Source organism: Marmota monax, unplaced genomic scaffold (genome assembly GCF_021218885.2).
Source record: "Marmota monax isolate L192 unplaced genomic scaffold, Marmota_monax_Labrador192_F-V1.1 WCK01_AAM20220418_F8-fsc00003, whole genome shotgun sequence".
Classification (NCBI taxonomy): Eukaryota; Metazoa; Chordata; class Mammalia; order Rodentia; family Sciuridae; genus Marmota; species Marmota monax.
Window position 1 is genome coordinate 9,616,428 of NW_026694084.1, and position 19,904 is coordinate 9,636,331.

Sequence of the window (19,904 nt, forward strand, 5' to 3'; positions counted from 1 at the left end):
TTGATCTTTACTACCATACACTCTTAAACAAACCCCCAAACTAGAAATCTAGTACAAATCATTTCAGACTGAGTGGTTTAAATATAACATTTCAATTATAGTTTGGAGTGTGATTGATCATGTATTAGGGAACAGTCCTTTACACCAGCCACACTATTATTTGGTACTAGGAATTGAACCCAGGAGCACTTAACCACTTAGCCACATACCCACATCCCTTTTTTGAGACATGGTCTCACTAAGCTGCTTAGGGCCTAAGTTGTTTTGAACTTGCAATCTCTTGCCTCAGCCTCCAAAGTCCCTGGAATTATAGGCCAAGTATGTTCCAAGTATTACAAGAATGAAAAATAAGGAATGGGTGTGTGTGGGGGGGAGTAATGTTTGTAAATTTTACCTTATTCATGCTGCATCTCAGGTTTGAATTATGATGTGATTATTATCTATGTAGTGTCTTTAATACAAAACCAAAAGTATTATCTTAAAATGGAAATCAAGGTCATCAAGGACTTATCCATCTAGTTCAATTAATTGATCTAAGTATTTTTTGTTTTGCATTATCTTTATGTTAACAGTAATTACGTCCCCCTTCCAACAACTCACTTATTCTAACTTGCAAGGTTTCAGAATGATAAACTCTTTCTGTTCATTCTTAAGAAGTATTCTACAGACCCCAAATACACAGAAGAATGTAAGAAAAACAATGAAAAATGAAAGACATCTCTTGTCGTTCTTAGAACTCAAGCTACACTCAAGAGACAATTCTTCTAAGTTTAGAAAGGAAGAAATAAAAAGAGGCAATATCAAAACCTCTTAAAATGTTAAAAGAAATTAGACTAGTTTAGTTTTCTTTAATATCTTCTTTAATAAGACATTACAGCACACAACTGAGGCCCCAGTGTGTCAATTAAACATGGGGATATCCATTTGAAGAGAATGGAAACAAGTTTAATCTTAACCCCGTTTCTTTTGGCAACTAATGTAAATACAGAATGGCAATTCTCTCAGTGTATTTTATCAAGTCTTTGAAGACACCATAACAGTTTTTAAATAAACTTTGCTGTTATCTGTTAAAGAATCTTCAAATTAAATAAACAAAGATATTTAAGACTTGGAATTTTTTTTCTTATAGCAGATTTAACCGAAAACACAAAAAGGGGACTGTACTAATAATCCCCATATTGAGAATTAATGTCTTATATAAGATCAATCCGACTATTTCCCTATCACTGAGATAGAGAGTTAAATATGGTGTCTTCAGCTGCTTATAAAAAAAAAGGGTTAAATACAAGAACAAAAAATTTTATTCTGAATTACAGTCAGTAAAACAAATGAAAAAAAAATTTAAACCAAAATTTGTGAATGGGTTTTAAATGATTTGTTACTAAAAATAAACACACATATGCTCAAAGCACTTTCAAAAACTTATAAATTGTAATTTAACCAGAACTTCTACAATAACCACCACAAGAAATTAGGTAGAACTAATGTTCTGGCAATTGACATATTAGGAAACAACATTAAGTCTGAAACTTAGGAAATTAAATACATGAAACAAAAGAACTGTATTTTAAAAATAAGGGTCTAAGAATAGGAGTTGCTAAGAAACTATCAGCACTGGAGCTTTTCCTTGCAAACATCTTATTTTAAACTTACAGTGAAGACAAACAAGGTGGGCAGAGTATGTGGAGCTACAAAACAAATGCAGCAATGAGTTACAGCAGAAGGAGGGAATGCATTTTGTAATCCACAGGATCAGATATGCGGCTCTAAGCAGTTAGCAGTAAATATTTTAGTGTTCTTCCTATTATGTTAATTTTAAAATTTAAACTGAGTTACAGCAGTTTCATTTGTACAAGTTAATAGTCAACAAAAGCAAATTAAAAGAACACTAAAGTTGAGTTTTCCTTAACTGGGTAGCATTTACTTTATCCAACTGAACAAAAGCACCTCCCATCCTTAATCCCCAAGATTGAGCATACTGGTTGATTTTAATACTTTTCTAGTTTGAATGGAAGTCATACTATAATACATGGTCTGATTTTAGGAACAACCAGAATGCTAATTCCTAAATTCAATGTTTCAATAGAGAGGATTCTGGGAATTAACCAATCACAAATAATTCCAATTCCTGTTAATGCAAAAATTCATTCATAAAATTGGCCAAATAATTAATAACTTCCTAAAACTCCTTCAAAAATTATGCTTCAATTTCAAATTAAAGAGCTTGAACAATTTGCAAATAAATCCACTATAATTTATAAAAAAATCTTTTTACCAGTTCACATTTGTTCCATCATATTTTCTATTAAACAATAGGACTAATGATTATTTTTGTTTTGACATATACTTCAGAAACTTATTTTTTAGAAGGGCTCACTGATAATCCAATTGTTTTTACAAATGTATTAGTTTTCTACAGGGTACCCCTGACTGGTAGCTATACCCAATCAATTCATACAGGAAATTTAGATTTGTCAATTCTAAACATGTGAAATGATCATTGGGGGCATGATACTTAACTACAATATTCTAAGGCAGCAGATAAAGTCATTCTTTACCTAAATCATCAGCTGCCAACAAAATTACATGCACAATTTAAATGAATGAGTCTGCTTTAGTTTAAGGAACCTGCACTGAGCTGAGAAAGGGAGATAAAAGTTGCGTTTGTAATTCTAGCTGCTGAATTCATTAGATTTTTATAAGGCAAATAAGGAAAGTTAGAACAGAATCTGTAGAACCATTTATCCTGTGATGTTGTAAAATCAAAGTACTACTTTATTAGATGAGTTATTTTACACAATATGAACATCAATATAATTACAATTATAAAAAAATTTTTATAACAAGGATGGACTGATTTTCAGATTTCCAAATCAGAGTCAACTGTACATTTACACAGAATTGTCTTTGCATGAAGCCCAAAAGGGAACAGCATAAAAATGAGTGTTTCTGTAGCCCCTTTATTTTTGCTGATCAACAGTTTGTTAGAAAAGCAGCTGCAGGTTTGTTACCTAAGGTCTGAGACAGTAGAAGAGTCAAAGGTGTCATGAATTCACCTATAAAACATAAGGAAAATTTCAGTGAACATACCCATTGTACAAATCCAAGTTAATAATGCATTTCAAATGTCTAAAATGAAAGACCACACACACCATTTAGGGGTAAAAAATCCAAGCACATAAAAAGTGTAAACTGATTATTTTCAAAAAAGGTTTTAGTGTATGCCTACATTTTATACTATATTTAATATTTAGAAGCTCTGCTAAGCACCATTAAATAAAAATAACTGTAAAAATGTGCTCAGGAAATTGGTTTGCATCATTTTTGGGAGGAAGGCCCTTAAAAACCTTAGAAATAACTATTTTCTTGCAGCTGATAAGTCTTTCATTCTTGAGCTAGAGATGGCCAATATTCACTCATTCCCCCACCCCTGACCCCATTTTGGTACAGTAGTAAAAACTTGGGATGTTTCAAAGGAAGTGATCTGAGGAAAAAAACTTTTGATAATTATAAAACATTCTAGTAAACTATAAGTACAATTGTTAGGTTCTAGTAACGAAGTTAAACATTAAAAAGAAGTAGTAATAAAGACTCAGAAATCAGAAATTAACCTCACAGTTGAAGAAGTTAGTTTTGCTCTTGTATTTAAGTCTGACATTGACAGACAAAAAAAAAAGGTCAATTACCTGTAAACAACTTTATGCCTGAACATCGGCCAATTCTGGAGGAAGTGGAGTCTTAGGATGCTTGCTTTCAAAGTGCTGCTTGAAGGTCTTAGGGTCTGGCATTTGTGTCTAATTTAAAAATTATACAAAAAAGAAGAAATGGACTTCATGTATGAAATAAAAAACATGTTACCTTTTAAAACCCTGAACTTGTTTATAATAGACAATTATCACAAATTGCCTTTAAGCTACAACAACTTAGCAGCTAGCATATGAAGAGGAAACTTGCCCCCCCCCAAAAAAAAACCCTCATTCTTACATTTAACAAAAAAGGGGAAAGTCACATAGAAAAGTATTTGTTTATCTCATTAATAGCAAACAACAGGTAATGTTTACTGACATCTTATTGCGTCAAATATTTTACCTTAATTTTTCACAAACTTCCACAGTAATCTCTAGCTTCTACTATCATTCTTGTTCTACATGCTAAGGAAACTAAACCCCAGAATTTACTTTGCCTAAGACCTGTTTTTAACCCAATGCTAGGCATTTCAGCTCTCAAATAACACACTACATAACAATGAATTCCTTTGGCAAAGACCTTAATTCATTTACTCTTTAATATGCTCAAATATATAAAACATAAAATAAAAGGTTTTGAGTTTTTAAATATGTGAACTAATTCTTGTACTTTTAGGTCAAGGTATTTCTTCATCATTAACCTAGTAAAATTTATTTTCACCCTCTTTTCAAACAGAATCAGAAGCTGCTCAATTCCATCATTTTGAGTGTATCAAAGCTCAATGTGAACAAGGTATTTAATGTAATAGGTTCCCTCTAAATTTTTTTCCCCTGGGGGGAGGGAAGGTTACCAGGGATTGAACTCAAGAGATACTTAACCCCTGAGCCATGCCCCCAGCCCTTTGTTTTTATTTTGAGACAGTGTCTTGCTGAGTTCTTGAGCTGGCTTTGAACTTGTGATCTTCCTGCCTCAATCTCCTAAACCCGGTAGGATTACAGACAAGCTCTGTTATGCTACTAATAAGAATTCTTGTGTAGTTAAAAACTTCTTTTTTATTTGTTATAACTCAAATAGATGACAAACTTCAGTCCAGGAATCATGTCTTATCAAGATCCTTTGCCATGGGCTAGGGTTGTGGCTCAGTGGTAGAGTGCTTGCCTCACACATGAGGCCCTGGGTTGGATCTTCAGCACCACATAAAAATAAATAACGGTATTGTGTCCATCTACAATAATAATAATAGTAAAAAGAAAAAACAACAACAAAAAACCTTTGCCGTCCATACCATCAATTCCACTCAGGTAAGGGGGCTGGAGAGCTAGGTGTGTGATTATGTTAGGATTGTTATGTGGGCTAAACGTGTGATTGTATGTCTGACACACGGTAAGCACGCCACAGATGCTGTTTGTTGCTCAATTCTTTAAATTTATGAAAACAAATTAATTCTAATAATAGCCTTCAACATGAATACATTCTATATGATTTTACTATACACTCTAACTCTGGATTTTAGTGAAAGAAAACAAATTAAAAGCCATATTCATAATCAGAAGTATTTTTACTAGCATAGTAACAAAGTTTAGTCAAATCTATATCAAGAATGTAGACCTAAGTTTCTTACAAAGTTCAAGGTATATTACATTCCCTCATAAAAACATCTTTATCCTACATAAAGAAAAAGTCTTGTTTCATTCTTTGTTCCTCAGATCATAGAAATCTGCATCTGGCCAAAGAAGCCATGCACAAAGCTTTGTAAATGGGTACATGAAGACAAATTCCTAAAACAACCAGCTGTCAAATCTACTATTTCAAACAAACCATCTATTTTGCTAGCGTTACAAAATATTAACCTATACAAATCAATTTACAATGAAAGAATTGTCCACCAAGCAATGTCTTTCAAGCCCTCTTACCCTACAGACAGTGCAGGTATATATTAAGGCAGCTTTGGCAGCAGCCTTTTGGTCGTGTCCTTGTTTCTTCTTTTGTCCAGCCTGCTTTTTGGCATTTTTTTGCTGAGACTGAATCTTCTGCTGTCCACGAGCCATATCTAAAAACAGAAGTTAAGGCATTAGAGTGACTTAATTATTCTAATATTGAGTAATCTAAATAACCATCTCAGAGTTAAAGCCTTAAATTTTATAGAAACTTTAGGCAATCAAAATGTATGGGTTTTAAACTCTCACAGACAATGCTACTGGATTATAAACTGGTAGAATCAACCACTGAGGAGGAAATAAAACTGGTTGGCAGTTGTCTATGACCTCTGTTGGTATATATTCAACAAAAATAAAAATATATACACACAAGATAAATACAAGAAAGTTCAGAAAACCTGTTTCAAAACTAGGAACAATCCAACTGCTCAACAACTGTAAAATGGATACATCAATGTGCACACAAACACAATACATACAATGAAATACTAAGCAGCATTCTAAAATAATTATTGTTTCAAGTGACACCAAGTTTGTATCTGAATGTTAAATAAATCAGTTACAAAGAATATACATTATATAAAATTCAAAAGAGGCAAAGGAGGCTGGGGTATGAAGCTGTGCTTGAGCACCAACCTAACCTGTGCTAGGTCCTGGGTTCCAAACCTAGCACTGTGGGGGCCAGAGCAACGCTCTAAAGTGAAAGAGGTGACATTGGGGTTTATGGAGCAATGATTTGGGAAGAGAGGACAAGAGAGGAAATTATGGGGTGCTAAAAATGTTCTGTATCTTGAACGAGGTAATGGTTACACAGTATGTTTATTTGTAAAAATTCATTGAGCTATATACCTAATTTTTTTAAACTTTTTTTTTTTTTCCTATACTGTAAGGAATTATTGCTAGGAGCGCTTTAACCTCACTGGATGTAAGTTTATATTTTATTTTGAGATAGGGCCCCACTAAGTTACCCAGGGTGGTCTGGAACTTGAGATCCTCCTGTCTCAGCCTTCCACATCACTGGAATTATAAGAATGTGCCAGTGTGCCCAGCAATTATAATCATTTAAGTCAGGAATGGTTCCCCTTGGTTCTGAGCTATATACCTAAGATTGTTCACTTTATATAATCTTCAAAAGCTTTCCCCAAAAGTTTAGCTTCCCCCTAACATTTATTTGGTTACTTTGCAAAGTAACTTTCCCTTTCTGGTATTTACAGTTGTGACTTGCAATTCTTAACTGTTTAAGACAAGTAAGAGCTATTAACTAGTCCTTCTAAAGGAGATTATGCCACCAAAGGGGAATTATTCTCTTAAATACTTAGGTTTCATGAAATTACTGTGCCATTCTAATTTTTCCTAAATGGTCATTATGAGATTTAATTAGTTCCCAGTTGAGAGAATGAACCTAATTTAAGGGTAGGGACACCCTTACAAAGTTGAAAGGTACCACTTTTTTTGTTATTGGTGGTCAAAAGTGAACATATGTGAGTTAATTAAAAATAATTGTCATTGAGAAAAGTTACTTTTACTTTCTCATTAAAATTAAAGACTTCTATTAAACAAGTTAAAAATGTTCAAGAGTGCTGGTTTTTCTGATGGGAACCCTAATTATATAATGATTGTAAAGTCTAAGCATTTCATAAAAACTAACTCCCCATCCCACCTCCAAAAAAGGGGATGTGGGGACACAATAAGTAAATACACTGATCGGACAAGCTCCCACTAGCATTGTGAATTTAAAGTCATAATTTCAGAAGAGGATCAATGGTTTTCTTTTTTTCTTCTTCAAAGCCAGCTGAAGATCTTACCAATTATAAAAATGTTTAGTATGCCAGCTTAATACCAGAACCCAATTCCTACCAAATAATGGTGGCTACTACCAGCTGTTAGTTCCTACAACTATGCTTCAATTTTTTATTAAACCTTATTAATTTTAAGCCAAATGCATTATTTTTTTCAAAAGAATACTTAAAGTATATTCGGATGAGAGCAGTCAGGTGTTCAATATTTATGTACACCAATGTTTTGTAACATTCTCAATGTCTCAATGTCTTAGTATCAGAACCTATGTTAGAATACTCCAGGTATCTCTTTTATCTTAATCTTAACTCTTAAACATAATGTATTTTATGTATGTTAATACACTGCTTTTGTGGATAAAATTGTTTTAAACAATTCTTAACAATTAAAATCCTAACCGTTAACACTGAAGAAAAATCTTACACAATGGCAGACCACTAATTCCATAAGTTTCCTTGCTATCTAGAAGCTATTAACTATTTTGATGACATGTTCATGCAGTGATCTGTACAATATCATAAGATTAACAAAATAAAAATTATATGACAGATTAACCCATTTTTCATTGCCACCTAGCAACAGTAACAAAAAGTCATAAGAACTTTAAAAAAAAGGGAGTTGTCCTTTGTTCTTATTTTTGAGACAGAAAACTAGGCAAAAGAAATTTTATCAAACAGGCTAACAGCATGGGGTAGGCCCCTAACTTCTGACAGCACACTGCATTGATTTCCTTTCTGAAAGCCAAAATGCAAACGAACAAACCACCTGCTTTTGGACAGCTCAACTTAAGATTTGTTCTCAAACCAATCGAATTTTCTGCAAAATCGTATGCATAACTTCTCCCTGATTAAATATGACAAATGGAAGGGCAAGAAATCGTTTACAAATAACCTAAAAGCTGGTTTTTAATGTAACTCTTATTTAGTGTGCTTTTCCGAGGGGACTGCAAAAAGGGAAGTGTAGAACGGACGAGTTCTTTCAAAATGAGGAGCTTTCGCAGGAGGCAACAAGTAAGCCCTGTTCCAAAGATCCTTTTAAAAGCAAACCAAGAATTAAGAAAAAGATTCTGGATTCAGGAAGTAGGCTGATTATCCGTAACCATCTGAAAGGAAGAAGCCCAGGCAGTAGTGTTCAACATCCTGACCCTAGCTTTTTAAACTACAACCATCTGGGGAGAAGGGCGGGAGAAATCACTAGAGTAAGGGCGCCTTCACTCAACACTCCAATAACCCAGCTGCAGCCTGCAGCACCTTTCCCAGGTCTTCTCCCGCCTCAGTGAGCCCCCTCCTCCTTCCAGACACCAAAGACCACATAACCCTCACCTACCCGCCAGTCCTCAAGGACCCTGGCCCGAGATTTGTCAGCTGGAGGCCTTGGTTGTACGAAACCCGGCCCCTTGGGTCGCCGAGAGCCCGGCCTCGAGATACCGACCAGCTGCTGTCGCCAGCGGGTAAAGTTACCGCTGCTCCCGCGGCCGGCCTGCGACCCGGCCACCTGCAGGGCCTGGCAGGCACCCGAGCTTCCCTTCCTTTCCGGGGCCCGCGCCGGGACGGGCCCCGCCGCCTCCCGGGAGGCCGGCGCCCCCGCGCCCCACGGTCCCAGCCGCCCCTCGCCGGCTTCCCCCACCCTGATTCCCGGGCGTCCTGCGGCGTCAGCGCCGCCCCTGCCGCCGCTCACCCGGGCCGGGACAGTCTTGCGTCGGAGAGACCGCGCAGCGCGAGAGGGCCGGGGAAAGTCGCGGAGGGAAGGAAGGGGGAGCGCACCCAGCACCGCTTCGGCCTCCTCCACCCGCCAAAGAGGGGAAAGAGGAGAGCCGGGAACACAACAGCCCGCGCCTCGCACACCCGCCGCCGCGCGCGCCCGAAGCCGCCTGAGCCTTAGGCAGGCCACTCGGCCTCGTGCCCGCGCACGCCGCGCCGCGCTCCCAGTCACCCCAGCGCCGCCAGCGCCTCGCGGCCCCGCCCCCTCGCCTTCCTGCGGCGGCCTCCCGCTCCACCCCTCTAGCACGCCTGCACCCTTCCGGTCGCGAGGGCCAATGGCAGCGCGCCCCTATTACATAAGCGAGAGGGGCGGGGCCTCGCGGAAGGGAACTGCAGGGGATGTCGCCCGCTGTCCCTAGGCGCTCCTCCCTTCCCGCGTGCTCTTTCTGGGTGGCTTCTACTCCTGGCCCTGGCAGCCACGTGATTTCGGTCCTGTCCGGGGACGAGGCCGCAGCGTGTTTCGCAAGTCTCCCACCCGCTCACTCACTCGGCCAGCAGCCCGGCCTCGGCCCCCGCGTCCCTTCTCATGCGCCTTCCCGTCTGGCGTGCCCGACTCGGTTGCACCCTCCCGTGCACCAGCTGAGGTGCCTGGCCGGGGCGGGCCCCGCAGAAGAGCGCCGGGGCCGCGCGGCATAGGGCACCCACCCGGACACCCTCCACCCGCGGCCCCCGTCTTTCGTAAGGCCGGGGCCGGACGGCCTTTTACGGGGACGCGCCGCCTTTGTTCTCTCACCAGTCGCCTTTTACCTCATTCCCACGGAAACCCCCAGTATTTTTACCAACCTGGGGCTTTTAGTGAGTTCGAGATTTAAGACTGACAGCCGCGTTAAAAATTGCTAGCCAGGCCTCCTTGGCCGATTTAGACTGATTCCTAAAATTTACTGAGTAGCTAATTTGGAGTCTGAGGAGAGTAGAGAGGAAAGTTTACCTGCCCCCGCCCTGATTTACAAGCAATGACAGTACATTTCGAATATCTTATTGGTAGCAATTGTAATTATTTACATCTGCCGATGATCAGAATGGCATTTTTGAAATGTACTTTAGTCTTAACCCTTTACCACTTTGGTTTCTAATTAGATTCATAAATAGGCCTTCTCCCCAAAGGAAGCTTTTGCTTTTGATGTTCTCACTTGGTCCCTAGTCTTGAGTCTCCCAAATATGTCAGTATTTAGGAAATGTTAGTTGAATAAGAGTATATTATAAATTACCTGGAGTGGCATATAGATGCCACAGACTTGTTTAAACTAGCCAGGAAGGAATTAGTTGCCTATTGAATTTTAAGTGGATAAAATACTGAATGAAATATGGTACGCGGTGATCTTGAATGTGCAGTCCCCTCTGCTCATCCATTCAGCCTCTCGCCCTCACTTTTCACATTCTCCCTTATTGGCTTTAAATTATTCGTTAGTTTTGTTAATATCTTTCTGGTACTAAGTTGTAAATCCATTTTCATCACCATATGCCCAGTGACTAGCAGTGTGGTTGAATAAATGGATATTGATTGAATGAATTATGTCATATCATGAAGCTGTAGCTTAGTCATTAGTCACCATAATCACAATCGTTGTTTTGGTCCTACTAATTGAGGGATGGGTTACTTGGAGGACCTAGAGATAGGAAATCATGAATAACAGTGGACAGTGGAAAGGGACAGTGAAATCTGGCTGGCATAAATGTCTTAATTTCTAATTTATCTCTGGCATGTAGGTTAATATCTAAATGTAGTGAACTATTCAACTTGAGGGTTTATTAGCGAGCAAAAGGGACAAGGTTCTATCCCTGTAGAGCCTTCTGTCAATTCTGTTAATTAGGTGACTTCTGTTTTTAAAGTGGGATTAATATGTCATTTTTTTTTTACCATGGCCAAGATGAAGTAGTCATAAAAGTCAGTGTATAAGTTATATCTCCTTTGAGAACTTAGTACAAGTTATAGACTTTGCCCCCAGAAAGTTCATGTACATATAAATATACATTAAAACTTACCCCTATAGGTGGGTTTTCACAGTCTTACCCCTATAGGTGGGGTTACCACAGATACTTAGGTTGGATGATGCTTTGTTGTGGGAGTCTGTTCTGGGGATGGTTGGATGTTTAGCAACATCCCTACTTTCTACCCACTGGATGCTGGTATCATCCCATCTTCAGTTGTGACTAAAAATATGTCTTTAGGTGTTTTCAAATGTTCTCTGGGGTTAGAATTTCCCCTGGTTGAAAACCACTGCCTAGAGGATATGGTACTTTAAATGATGGATAGAAATGGTAAAATTCCACATCTGTGAAGTGATGAATGGTAAATGAAAGGCAGATGAATTAGCATGACTACAAGTTGATGTCCTTCCTGCTTATGTTGCCTGCTTATGTTATAGAAATGTGACAGCAAATGGAATATGAATGCCTTAGGAGATTTTTGTACACATTTCTGGTTTTAATTGTGAGTGCCACAGTACTTCTAACTGGTTTTTCTCTTCTGCCTTTATATAATTACTCTAAGTTATTGAGCAATAAGCACTTGCTTAGTTTCTGTCCACAATCAAAATCAGATTAAAATGCTTCTCTAAAGACCTGAAAGGTTGCTTTATTTATTTGTATTCATGTAGGATTTTCTGAGGTAAAAGAGCTGGTGAGGAATCAATATATCATTTTCCAAGTAAACATATTCTGAATGACTTTTTCTAATTTATCTTTGGCATGTAGGTTAATATCTAAATGTAGTGAGCTGTTCAACTTGAGGGTTTATTAGAGAGCAAAAGGCTCTCCTGTCCCTGTAGAGCCTTCTGTCAATAAGGACAATAAGCCCAAAAACATTTCCTTTGCTGGTTCCTTCTCTTCTACTAAGCTTCTGTTTGCTGAGATAAATTTCTTGGGCTGCAACCTTGGGGTTGGGTCCTCTTGTCTTCTCTGTGCTCTTTTCCCTCAAAGAGTCTTAATTGTTGTGGCTTTAAATATCAAACTTAAGGGCTGGGGATGTGGCTCAAGCGGTAGCGCGCTCGCCTGGCATGCATGCGGCCCGGGTTCGATCCTTAGCACCACATACAACCAAAGATGTTATGTCCGCTGAGAACTAAAAAAATAAATATTAAAAAAATATATATATCAAACTTAAGATGACCCTCACATTTCTGCCTGTAGTTCTTCTGGGTTCCCTATTGATATATCCAAGTGCCTAGTGCTCATCTCCATTGATGTTTTATAGACATTTCACATCTAATACCATATTGTATTGAATCGAAGAAGATGTTGATTGTAAGTCACATGTATGTCCACTAAAATTAAAAAACTAAACTATAATACTAAAACACTATAGGTTTCAGAGAAGTCAATGTAGGTTTAAAAACTGATGTGATTTATTGGAATAGCATCCATAAGAATAAAATAATTAGAAATGGCTTTACCAGAGAAGTGCAAAATTTTTATTCTGAACACTAAACAACATTCCTGGAAGATATTAAACAAGACTTAAGTAAATGAAAAGACATCCTAACTTCAAAGGATCAGAAGACTTACTATTATAAAGATGAAAACATCCCCAAATTTACCTATAGATTTTGTGAAATCCCTATCAAAATTCCAGATGGCATCTTTATACAAATCAACAAACCTATTCTAAAATTCATATGGAAATTCAAGGAACTGAGAATAGCCAAAAATAATCTTGAAATGAAGAACAACGTTGAAAGACACTTTCAAATTTCAAAACTACTACAAAACTATAGTAAGTAATTAAGACTGTGGGTATTGGCATAAGAATAGACATATACATTAGTGGAATAGAATTGAGAATCTACAAATAAACCTTCACATCTAGTCAGTTGGTTTGTATATAAGCGTCAAAAATTTCAATAAGGGTAAGGAATAATATTTTCAATAAATGGTGCTGGGACAACTGTATATCCACATGTTAAAAAAAAAAAAAATGAAGTCGGATCCCAACTGTATGTCATGTAAAAAAAAAAAAAATGCTCAAAATGGGTCAAAGTCCTAAAACTAAAAATCCTTAGAGGAAAAAATAGGAATAAATCTGCATGACCAAAATCTTTACAACAAGTGCTGGCACAATGGATAGGGAAAACCCACACCAAGGCACATAAAATGAAATTTCACAACACTGGGAACAAAGAGAAAAGTCTCTAAAATTCCAGAAAGGGAAAAGTAAAATAGTTTCTTCAAAGAATTAAGAACAAGAATGGTGAGCTGGGGACATAGGTCAGTGGTAGAGTGCTTGTCTAGCCTAAACAAAGCCCTGGATTCAGTCCCCAGCACTGCCAAAACAAACAAAACAGAAAGGTATTGGACTTCTTAACAGTCATATTGAACATTAGAAAACAATAGAGAAAGAAATACAACATATTTCCCTTGTATGCATGTTTCCTTGCTGAGTTTATAAGCAGGAGAGTTCAACCAAAGTAAGGGAGTAAACAGGGAAAGCAAGTGATGTAGGATCCGGGAAATAGGAGTCCAGCTCACTGGTAAGATGAAGGAAACATGCAAGAAGAGAATGAAGAGCTCAAGATGGCAGCCTGCAGAATCCTACAGACCAACCAGTATAGTTCAGTGCAGGAGAAACTTTAAGCAAATGAAATTAATAGATTGCCTTATGAGTGTGAACTTATAGAGAGATTGCACAACTTGGATTTCATTGTAATAAGCACATTGGGCAAAAAAGCCAAGAATAAGCAAGACAATGATCATTTACTTGGAAGATTAAAAGTTAAGCAAGAAAGACAAGTTCATCATAGTGTATCCCATGACCCAGCAATGAATAGCATTAACATAGTGAGAATAATGTAAATACAGATCTAACCACATTTCTACCTAGGAATAAAAATTTATTGAGAGTATAAAGGAAGATAAAGTCTGTACATGTGGTGGGGCCTACTTAGCGGGGAGGAGCTGAAAGAGAGCTACATTGTCATTTGTTGTAGTGGGAAGTCTATAGAAAATGCCTAAAATTGGGGCTGGGGTGGAATTCAAGAAATACAGTATAGATTTAGACACGTAAATATCTAAAGACCGAAATTGTAAGTAGCTGCTGAGAAGAGGAAATTTGGCAGGTGGGAAACTGCTTTTTTTTTTTTTCATAACATTATTAGGACTACTTGAATTTTTAACCTATAGATATTTTTACAAAAACTAAAGACATGAGTTTTATTTTTTTAAAGAAGTTTTATTGGGGCTGGGGATGTGGCTCAAGCGGTAGCGCGCTCGCCTGGCATGCGTGCGGCTCGGGTTCGATCCTCAGCACCACATACAAACAAAGATGTTGTGTCCGCAGAAAAAAAAACTAAAAAAAATTAATAAAAACACACTCTCTCTCTCTCTCAAAAAAAAAAAAATAAATAAATAAAAAATAAAGAAGTTTTATTGCTTTGCTAGCAAAGGAGAAACATAGGGGACTCCCATCCCATAGGTGTGATTCTGCCTGTCCAGAAGAACAGGGTTTTTTTTTTTTTTTTTAGAGAGAGAGAATTTTAATATTTATTTTTTAGTTTTCGGCGGACACAACATCTTTGATTGTATGGTGCTGAGGATTGAACCCGGGCCGCATGCATGCCAGGCAAGCGCGCTACCACTTGAGCCACATCCCCAGCCCCATGAGTTTTATTTTTAATACACTTCTCACCATATTTTTGTTTTGTTTTTGGTAGTATGTATGTCTTCACAGTACTCTGGACTTCAGAAGGGTATCTAAGTTCAGGTATTTTCAGTCCAGGTATTATTGGTACCCTTGGCATCTCCCTGCAATTAGAGTTTCTATTTTTCATTCCAGAAAGACATGCTTCATGTTCCTTCATTCTGTTTTTCTAGTTCCCTGCATACGATCCTTATTATTAGACTTTCAGGCAGCTGAATGCTCTAGGAAGAAGAGAGTACAAATTTAACGAAGCCATTCTTGCTTTCTTTCCATTATTACTTTGAAGCAGGCAGATAGGGAACAGAAGTAAACAAGAAAATCAAGATTGGTGTTATTCATTCTTCTCCAGGCAAGAATTCAAATAGGTGTCTACTGGGAGAGGGCTTGTATCTTTTAGCCATGCAGCTATCTTGGTCTGATGGGTGTTCTCGACTGTTTGAGGTCTGTTTATTGCATCGATGACAGCAGGAAGTATGACCTGAAAATGGCTCCTGTAGTTTTTCCTCGCTTCCACTGATCTGCAAAGACTTGACAAAAATATCTCCACTTTGAAGTATAACTTTGGAGAAGGGAAGGCAATAAAAGAAAAAAAATTTAGTTGCACTTTTTGTCAGGGTGTGGTTACTAGTTCTTTTAATCACATGCTTAATTATATTTTAAGTGTGATTTTTAATAGTACTGAAGCCATTAAACCTCAAAAGAATGTTTAATGACTGATTCCCCAGATGGAAAATGAAAGAGTTGAACTGAGTGACTTCCAAGACCCCTTTAGTCCTTGAACTTCTGTGACTTGATGACTCAACAGAATTCACAGATTTTAAGTGAACCTTATTTAGGCAGAGTAAAAGTCACTCCAAACTCCATCTGAATGGAAATTTAAAACAAAGCTGCTTATTTTTACATAGTTAAAAAGAAAGAAATTTCTGTATTCCACAGAGGAGGACTAGAAAGTTGAGGGATAAATAGAAAATAACATGAACTAAGGGGAAATACTTGTTGGAACTCTGATGCTAATCATGACATTTTTTCTATATCTTATGATCTGCCATGGGGGTCGGTGCTTATAGCCCTCAAGAGAGACTCTCGCTCCTGGGGCTAGCTAATTCCTAAAGATAAAACAAATTGCTTAAGGATAACTTTCATATCCCAATCAACCAAGTCGAAGTCTACTCACAACCACCTCCTATATCTATATGCCATGTCAACATTTTTATATAATAGTTTTTATGATTTATAAGTGTCATTTTTAAAAACATCAGTCTAGTAAACCATGTAGAAATAAGTATGCAAAAGTCTGAAAAACAAAACATTTTTTAAACATGTTTTGGTAGATAGATTATCTGAAATTCTGGATTGTTCAGTCATTTCGTTATTCTGCTATGGCGACCAAGTAATCCTTAACTTCAGTTGGAGTAAACTGCCTAAATCCAGCTTCATTGCAGATTCCAACTTTTATGTTATCTTCTGTCATCTGCCCTTCAAGACTTTCCTTTAGGGTTAAGATGGCTGTATGAATGGCATCTTCAACTTCCAAATCTTCATTATATCTTTTCTTAAGCAATATTTTCTCATTCACATAGTTCTTTCTTTTTAGGAAAAGTGAGCTCTAGATGGATCTGACTGAAATAAATATGGTTGTCCCTCCTTCCATCCACAAATAAGAAACTCCAAATGGACAAACACCACATGTCTGGGTATTTTCTTGCATCACAGAAGCTGCTTTCTGTACCAGCTAACTGTGGGAATGGATTCTTAGAAAACAAGATAATATTGCTGAGCAAGTTTTCGAGCTCTGTGCACAAACATTCTGTAATCTGGGCCTGTGGCACTATAGACCAAAGCTCTATGTTTGGTAATTGGTTCCAGCTTGTAAGCACTTCACTTATTATACAGAATGGATTTCTGTTTCTTCTCAGTTGCTAATACCACACAATTTGCAGCTTTAATTCCCACTGAAGGGGCTCCTCCAGTTACAGTAGCCAAAGCATATTCAATTTGGACAAGTTTATCAGATGGGCTCCCCTCAATAGTCAGATAGGACAACTAAATGGGGTATTACTGATCCTTAAGAAAGTGGCCAAACCAGAATTCTTCCCTTATTTTTTTTTAATAATTAAAAAAAAAATTCTTCAATGATGATTTTCTTACATTGGGTACGATGTTTCACCTCAACTGAATATAGTCAGCGAAAAGCTATAACCGTGCTCTGACATCTTTACCCAGAGAGCCAAAGCACCCATGTCAATATTTCTAACCTGCTAAGTCATCCCAGGGCCAGATATCCAGCAATAGAGACCACTCTGATTGCCCCAAGCCTCCTGAAGTTATTCACACTGGCCAGCCCTAAGCTGTTTACCCGGACTTCCCTGGCCTTCTCTGGGAAGCCCTGGCAAAGGCTCTGGCCTAGACTCCTCTTTCCTGCTTCTGCTTCCTGACCAGACTTAGTGCTCCCCATATGGCCCTGTGTGGCTTGGCATGCCTCCTTCTCTAGGAAATACAAGCAATAAATTCTTTCAATGGCATTGGCCTTCTTGTGTCATCACTCAGTCACCTCCACAATATAAAATCCCATGAGTACAATGGAACAATGACCTGTGCTCAGTTTCAGTTGTCTGTGTAGACTGTTTCCTATTATTTTTACAGTTACAGAGGGTTGGTTCTCTTGCTCAGGACATCTTCTGATATCCCAATCATTCAACTCAGGCCCTGTGAGGGCCATGCCGCTTTCCAATATTTCATGATCACACATGAAACCTCTAGACTAGGCCAGATGCCTCAAAATAAATGACTTCAATCCTAAAGATAAGGTGCCAAAGGTATCTGGGGATAAAGATGGAGAATGAGAGATAGCCACTGTAGCTATTACTTGTTTCTTCTAAAATAATTAGTCATAGAACATGCTTTTCTGAGGCTAAGTCCTTAATAGCCTCTTTCTATATAAAAGCCTCTTTAGGATAATAGTAACAGCTACAATTTATTGGTGCACTTGTTGGTATCCCTAACCCTTACATCAGAACAGGTCTGATGACTCCCAATTTATTGATAAAGAAACTACAATTACAAGAGTTTTCTTGTCATATAACTACAAGATAGATGGCCAGTAAGTAAAGGAGCCAGTATTGAGAATTCAGAACTGTCTGATTCTAAATCCTGATTTCTTTCCCCCCATGGCATGCTGCCTGGAAATGAATGCCAATGTGGAGTCTTCACAGTCTTTGGCTGTGAATGGCTGATACTAGGTATCAGACTTAAGATGATCAACCATGGGTGCCAAATTTCTTTTTATTGTCATAAACACACCCAGCTACCTTTCTGGGCTGCACAAGGAAATCTCATTACCTCTGGCTCTTGTTTCTTAATCATAAAATTAAGGTTTTGCAGTAAATTTCTTTTACAACAATTTGGATTATCTTAACTTTGCTAAGTATAATGTATGAGAAATTTATTGTTTATACCCTTCTTATTTCTTCTTAACCAGAGTCCTCAAATACCTAAATGTGAGTTTTATTTAACTGACATTTTATCCTTTTTTTATATGATTTCAGAAAGTCAACAGTAAACATGAATTGTTTAACCTTAAAGAGAACTATTTTTAGTGACTTGGAATTTAAAGTATGAATAAATGAAGGATGTCTTTAATAAACAAGTGATGTGTCATTTGGGGGAAATGTAGCATGACGTATGGATTCATCCAATATAGCCATCAGGATGTTCCTACATCCTTGGTATAGTTAAAATTCCCAAGATAGATGTGTGTATGTATGCCAATCTGAGTGGTTAATTTCACCATTGATTGGCCTCTGCTGGACTTGTGCTTCAGCCAAGTCTGTTTGTGGGGATGAATAGATATACACAGATCCTCTCAACAGATCCATCTTTTGACCCCTGGCTTAAATGCATCAGATGTTTGACTTGCTAGAATCTGTGACCATAATAGTGTGTTATTATCTGTTCCATTGGGAGTTAGACCCCAAGCATTTGACCAATTAGCCCTCGAGTCTGCTCAGCTATCCTAACCGACCATTCAGTCCAGGAGATGTGAAATTTCTGCATCATCTGGGCAAGTCATGCTATCTTACTGTGTCTCAGCTTTGACATTTACCCACGGGGATAATCTAAGCCAACATTTTGCCCAATAGTATATTTTACCGTGTAGAGGACTGCCTGCAAGTAGTTGACTTATTTCTGAAATAACCCAATTAATTGGAGGGAAAGACAGTATACAACATTAAGAACTATGATATCAACTACAAAGTAACTATAATTAATTGAAAAATTGTATTTTTTTCACTTTGAGGAACAATTTAACATGGGGAAAAGAAAGAGAAATAGAGATTTTCCCTATTTTTGACCAAAAAGATTTTGGGGAAATACATATTTTATTATGATTTTTCTTGCTATTCAGTAAAACACATATTTGTTATAACATGATGGATTCTGAGTTCTTTCAGACAAACTATCTGGTTTTATTATTATTACAATTAAGAGAGTGTATCTTTCAGCTGGCACAGCATTTCCCGCTTTCATAATATAAAGTGCTGACTTGAATTGTGATCACAAAGTGGCAAAATGAAAACTTCAGGTCATAAATAGGTATTGAAATGTAATGAAGGCAGCAGGTCCAAATTATTGGAAATGCAGCTGAATAAGCATTTAGAGAAGGGTGTGCTCCTAAATGACACCAGTTTATCTCTGCTGCCTAGTAGCAAAAGGGTGAGTCGACTTGCTAGACAAGTCCAGCAGAGACAAACATGAAGAGTCTGAAATTGTGAGAGTTCTCATGTCATGTTCCCATAGGGTGGCATTTGTCAGGTTAAGGGGAGAAAGAAGAGAAGCAAGGAAGGAGGAAGGGAGGGAATCGTCAAGGAATTTGCTTTTCAGCACAATGTAACACAGACCATGGGATCTTCATGTTAAATCAGGGGTTGGTATTTTCAGTGGTTAGTGTCTGAGAACAGCCATCCGCTTTTTTTTTCTCTCTCATACCTGAATGCTGTATGTGTCATGTCCCTGATTCCTTTGCATTAATCACCTCTGGAGAGTTCCAATAGCATGATGCACCTGCAGAATTACTACATGGACAGTCATTTC

At 37.8% G+C, this 19,904-nt stretch overlaps 1 protein-coding gene and 1 pseudogene across 2 annotated transcripts; both read right to left on the reverse strand.

Annotated features, from left to right (window-relative positions):
* Positions 1-2,752: 2,752 nt before the first annotated feature.
* On the reverse strand, positions 2,753-9,340 carry Znf706 (zinc finger protein 706). Of its 2 annotated transcripts, none has more exons than XM_046464866.2 (4): positions 9,099-9,340; positions 5,601-5,737; positions 3,687-3,794; positions 2,753-3,056 (listed from the first exon to the last, which is right to left on the reverse strand). In XM_046464866.2, the coding sequence occupies exons 2-3, from the start codon at positions 5,733-5,735 to the stop codon at positions 3,699-3,701; spliced, it is 231 nt and encodes a 76-aa protein (XP_046320822.1). In that variant the 5' UTR covers positions 5,736-5,737; positions 9,099-9,340; the 3' UTR covers positions 2,753-3,056; positions 3,687-3,698. The 2 variants fall into 2 exon arrangements, with proteins under 2 accessions (XP_046320822.1, XP_046320821.1); XM_046464865.2 differs by lacking the exon at positions 9,099-9,340 and adding an exon at positions 8,748-8,983.
* A 6,827-nt stretch (positions 9,341-16,167) lies between these two features.
* Positions 16,168-17,026, reverse strand: LOC124107034 (proteasome subunit alpha type-2-like; annotated as a pseudogene).
* Between the last annotated feature and the right edge of the window lie 2,878 nt (positions 17,027-19,904).

Bases quoted from the DNA above. Each gene is read 5' to 3' on its own strand.
- Znf706 (XM_046464866.2), bottom strand. From the start codon at position 5,735: ATGGCTCGTGGACAGCAGAAGATTCAGTCTCAGCAAAAAAATGCCAAA. The intron at 3,795-5,600 runs GTAAGAGGGCTT...TTTTTAAATTAG, and splicing joins ATACCTGCACTGTCTGTAGG to ACACAAATGCCAGACCCTAA.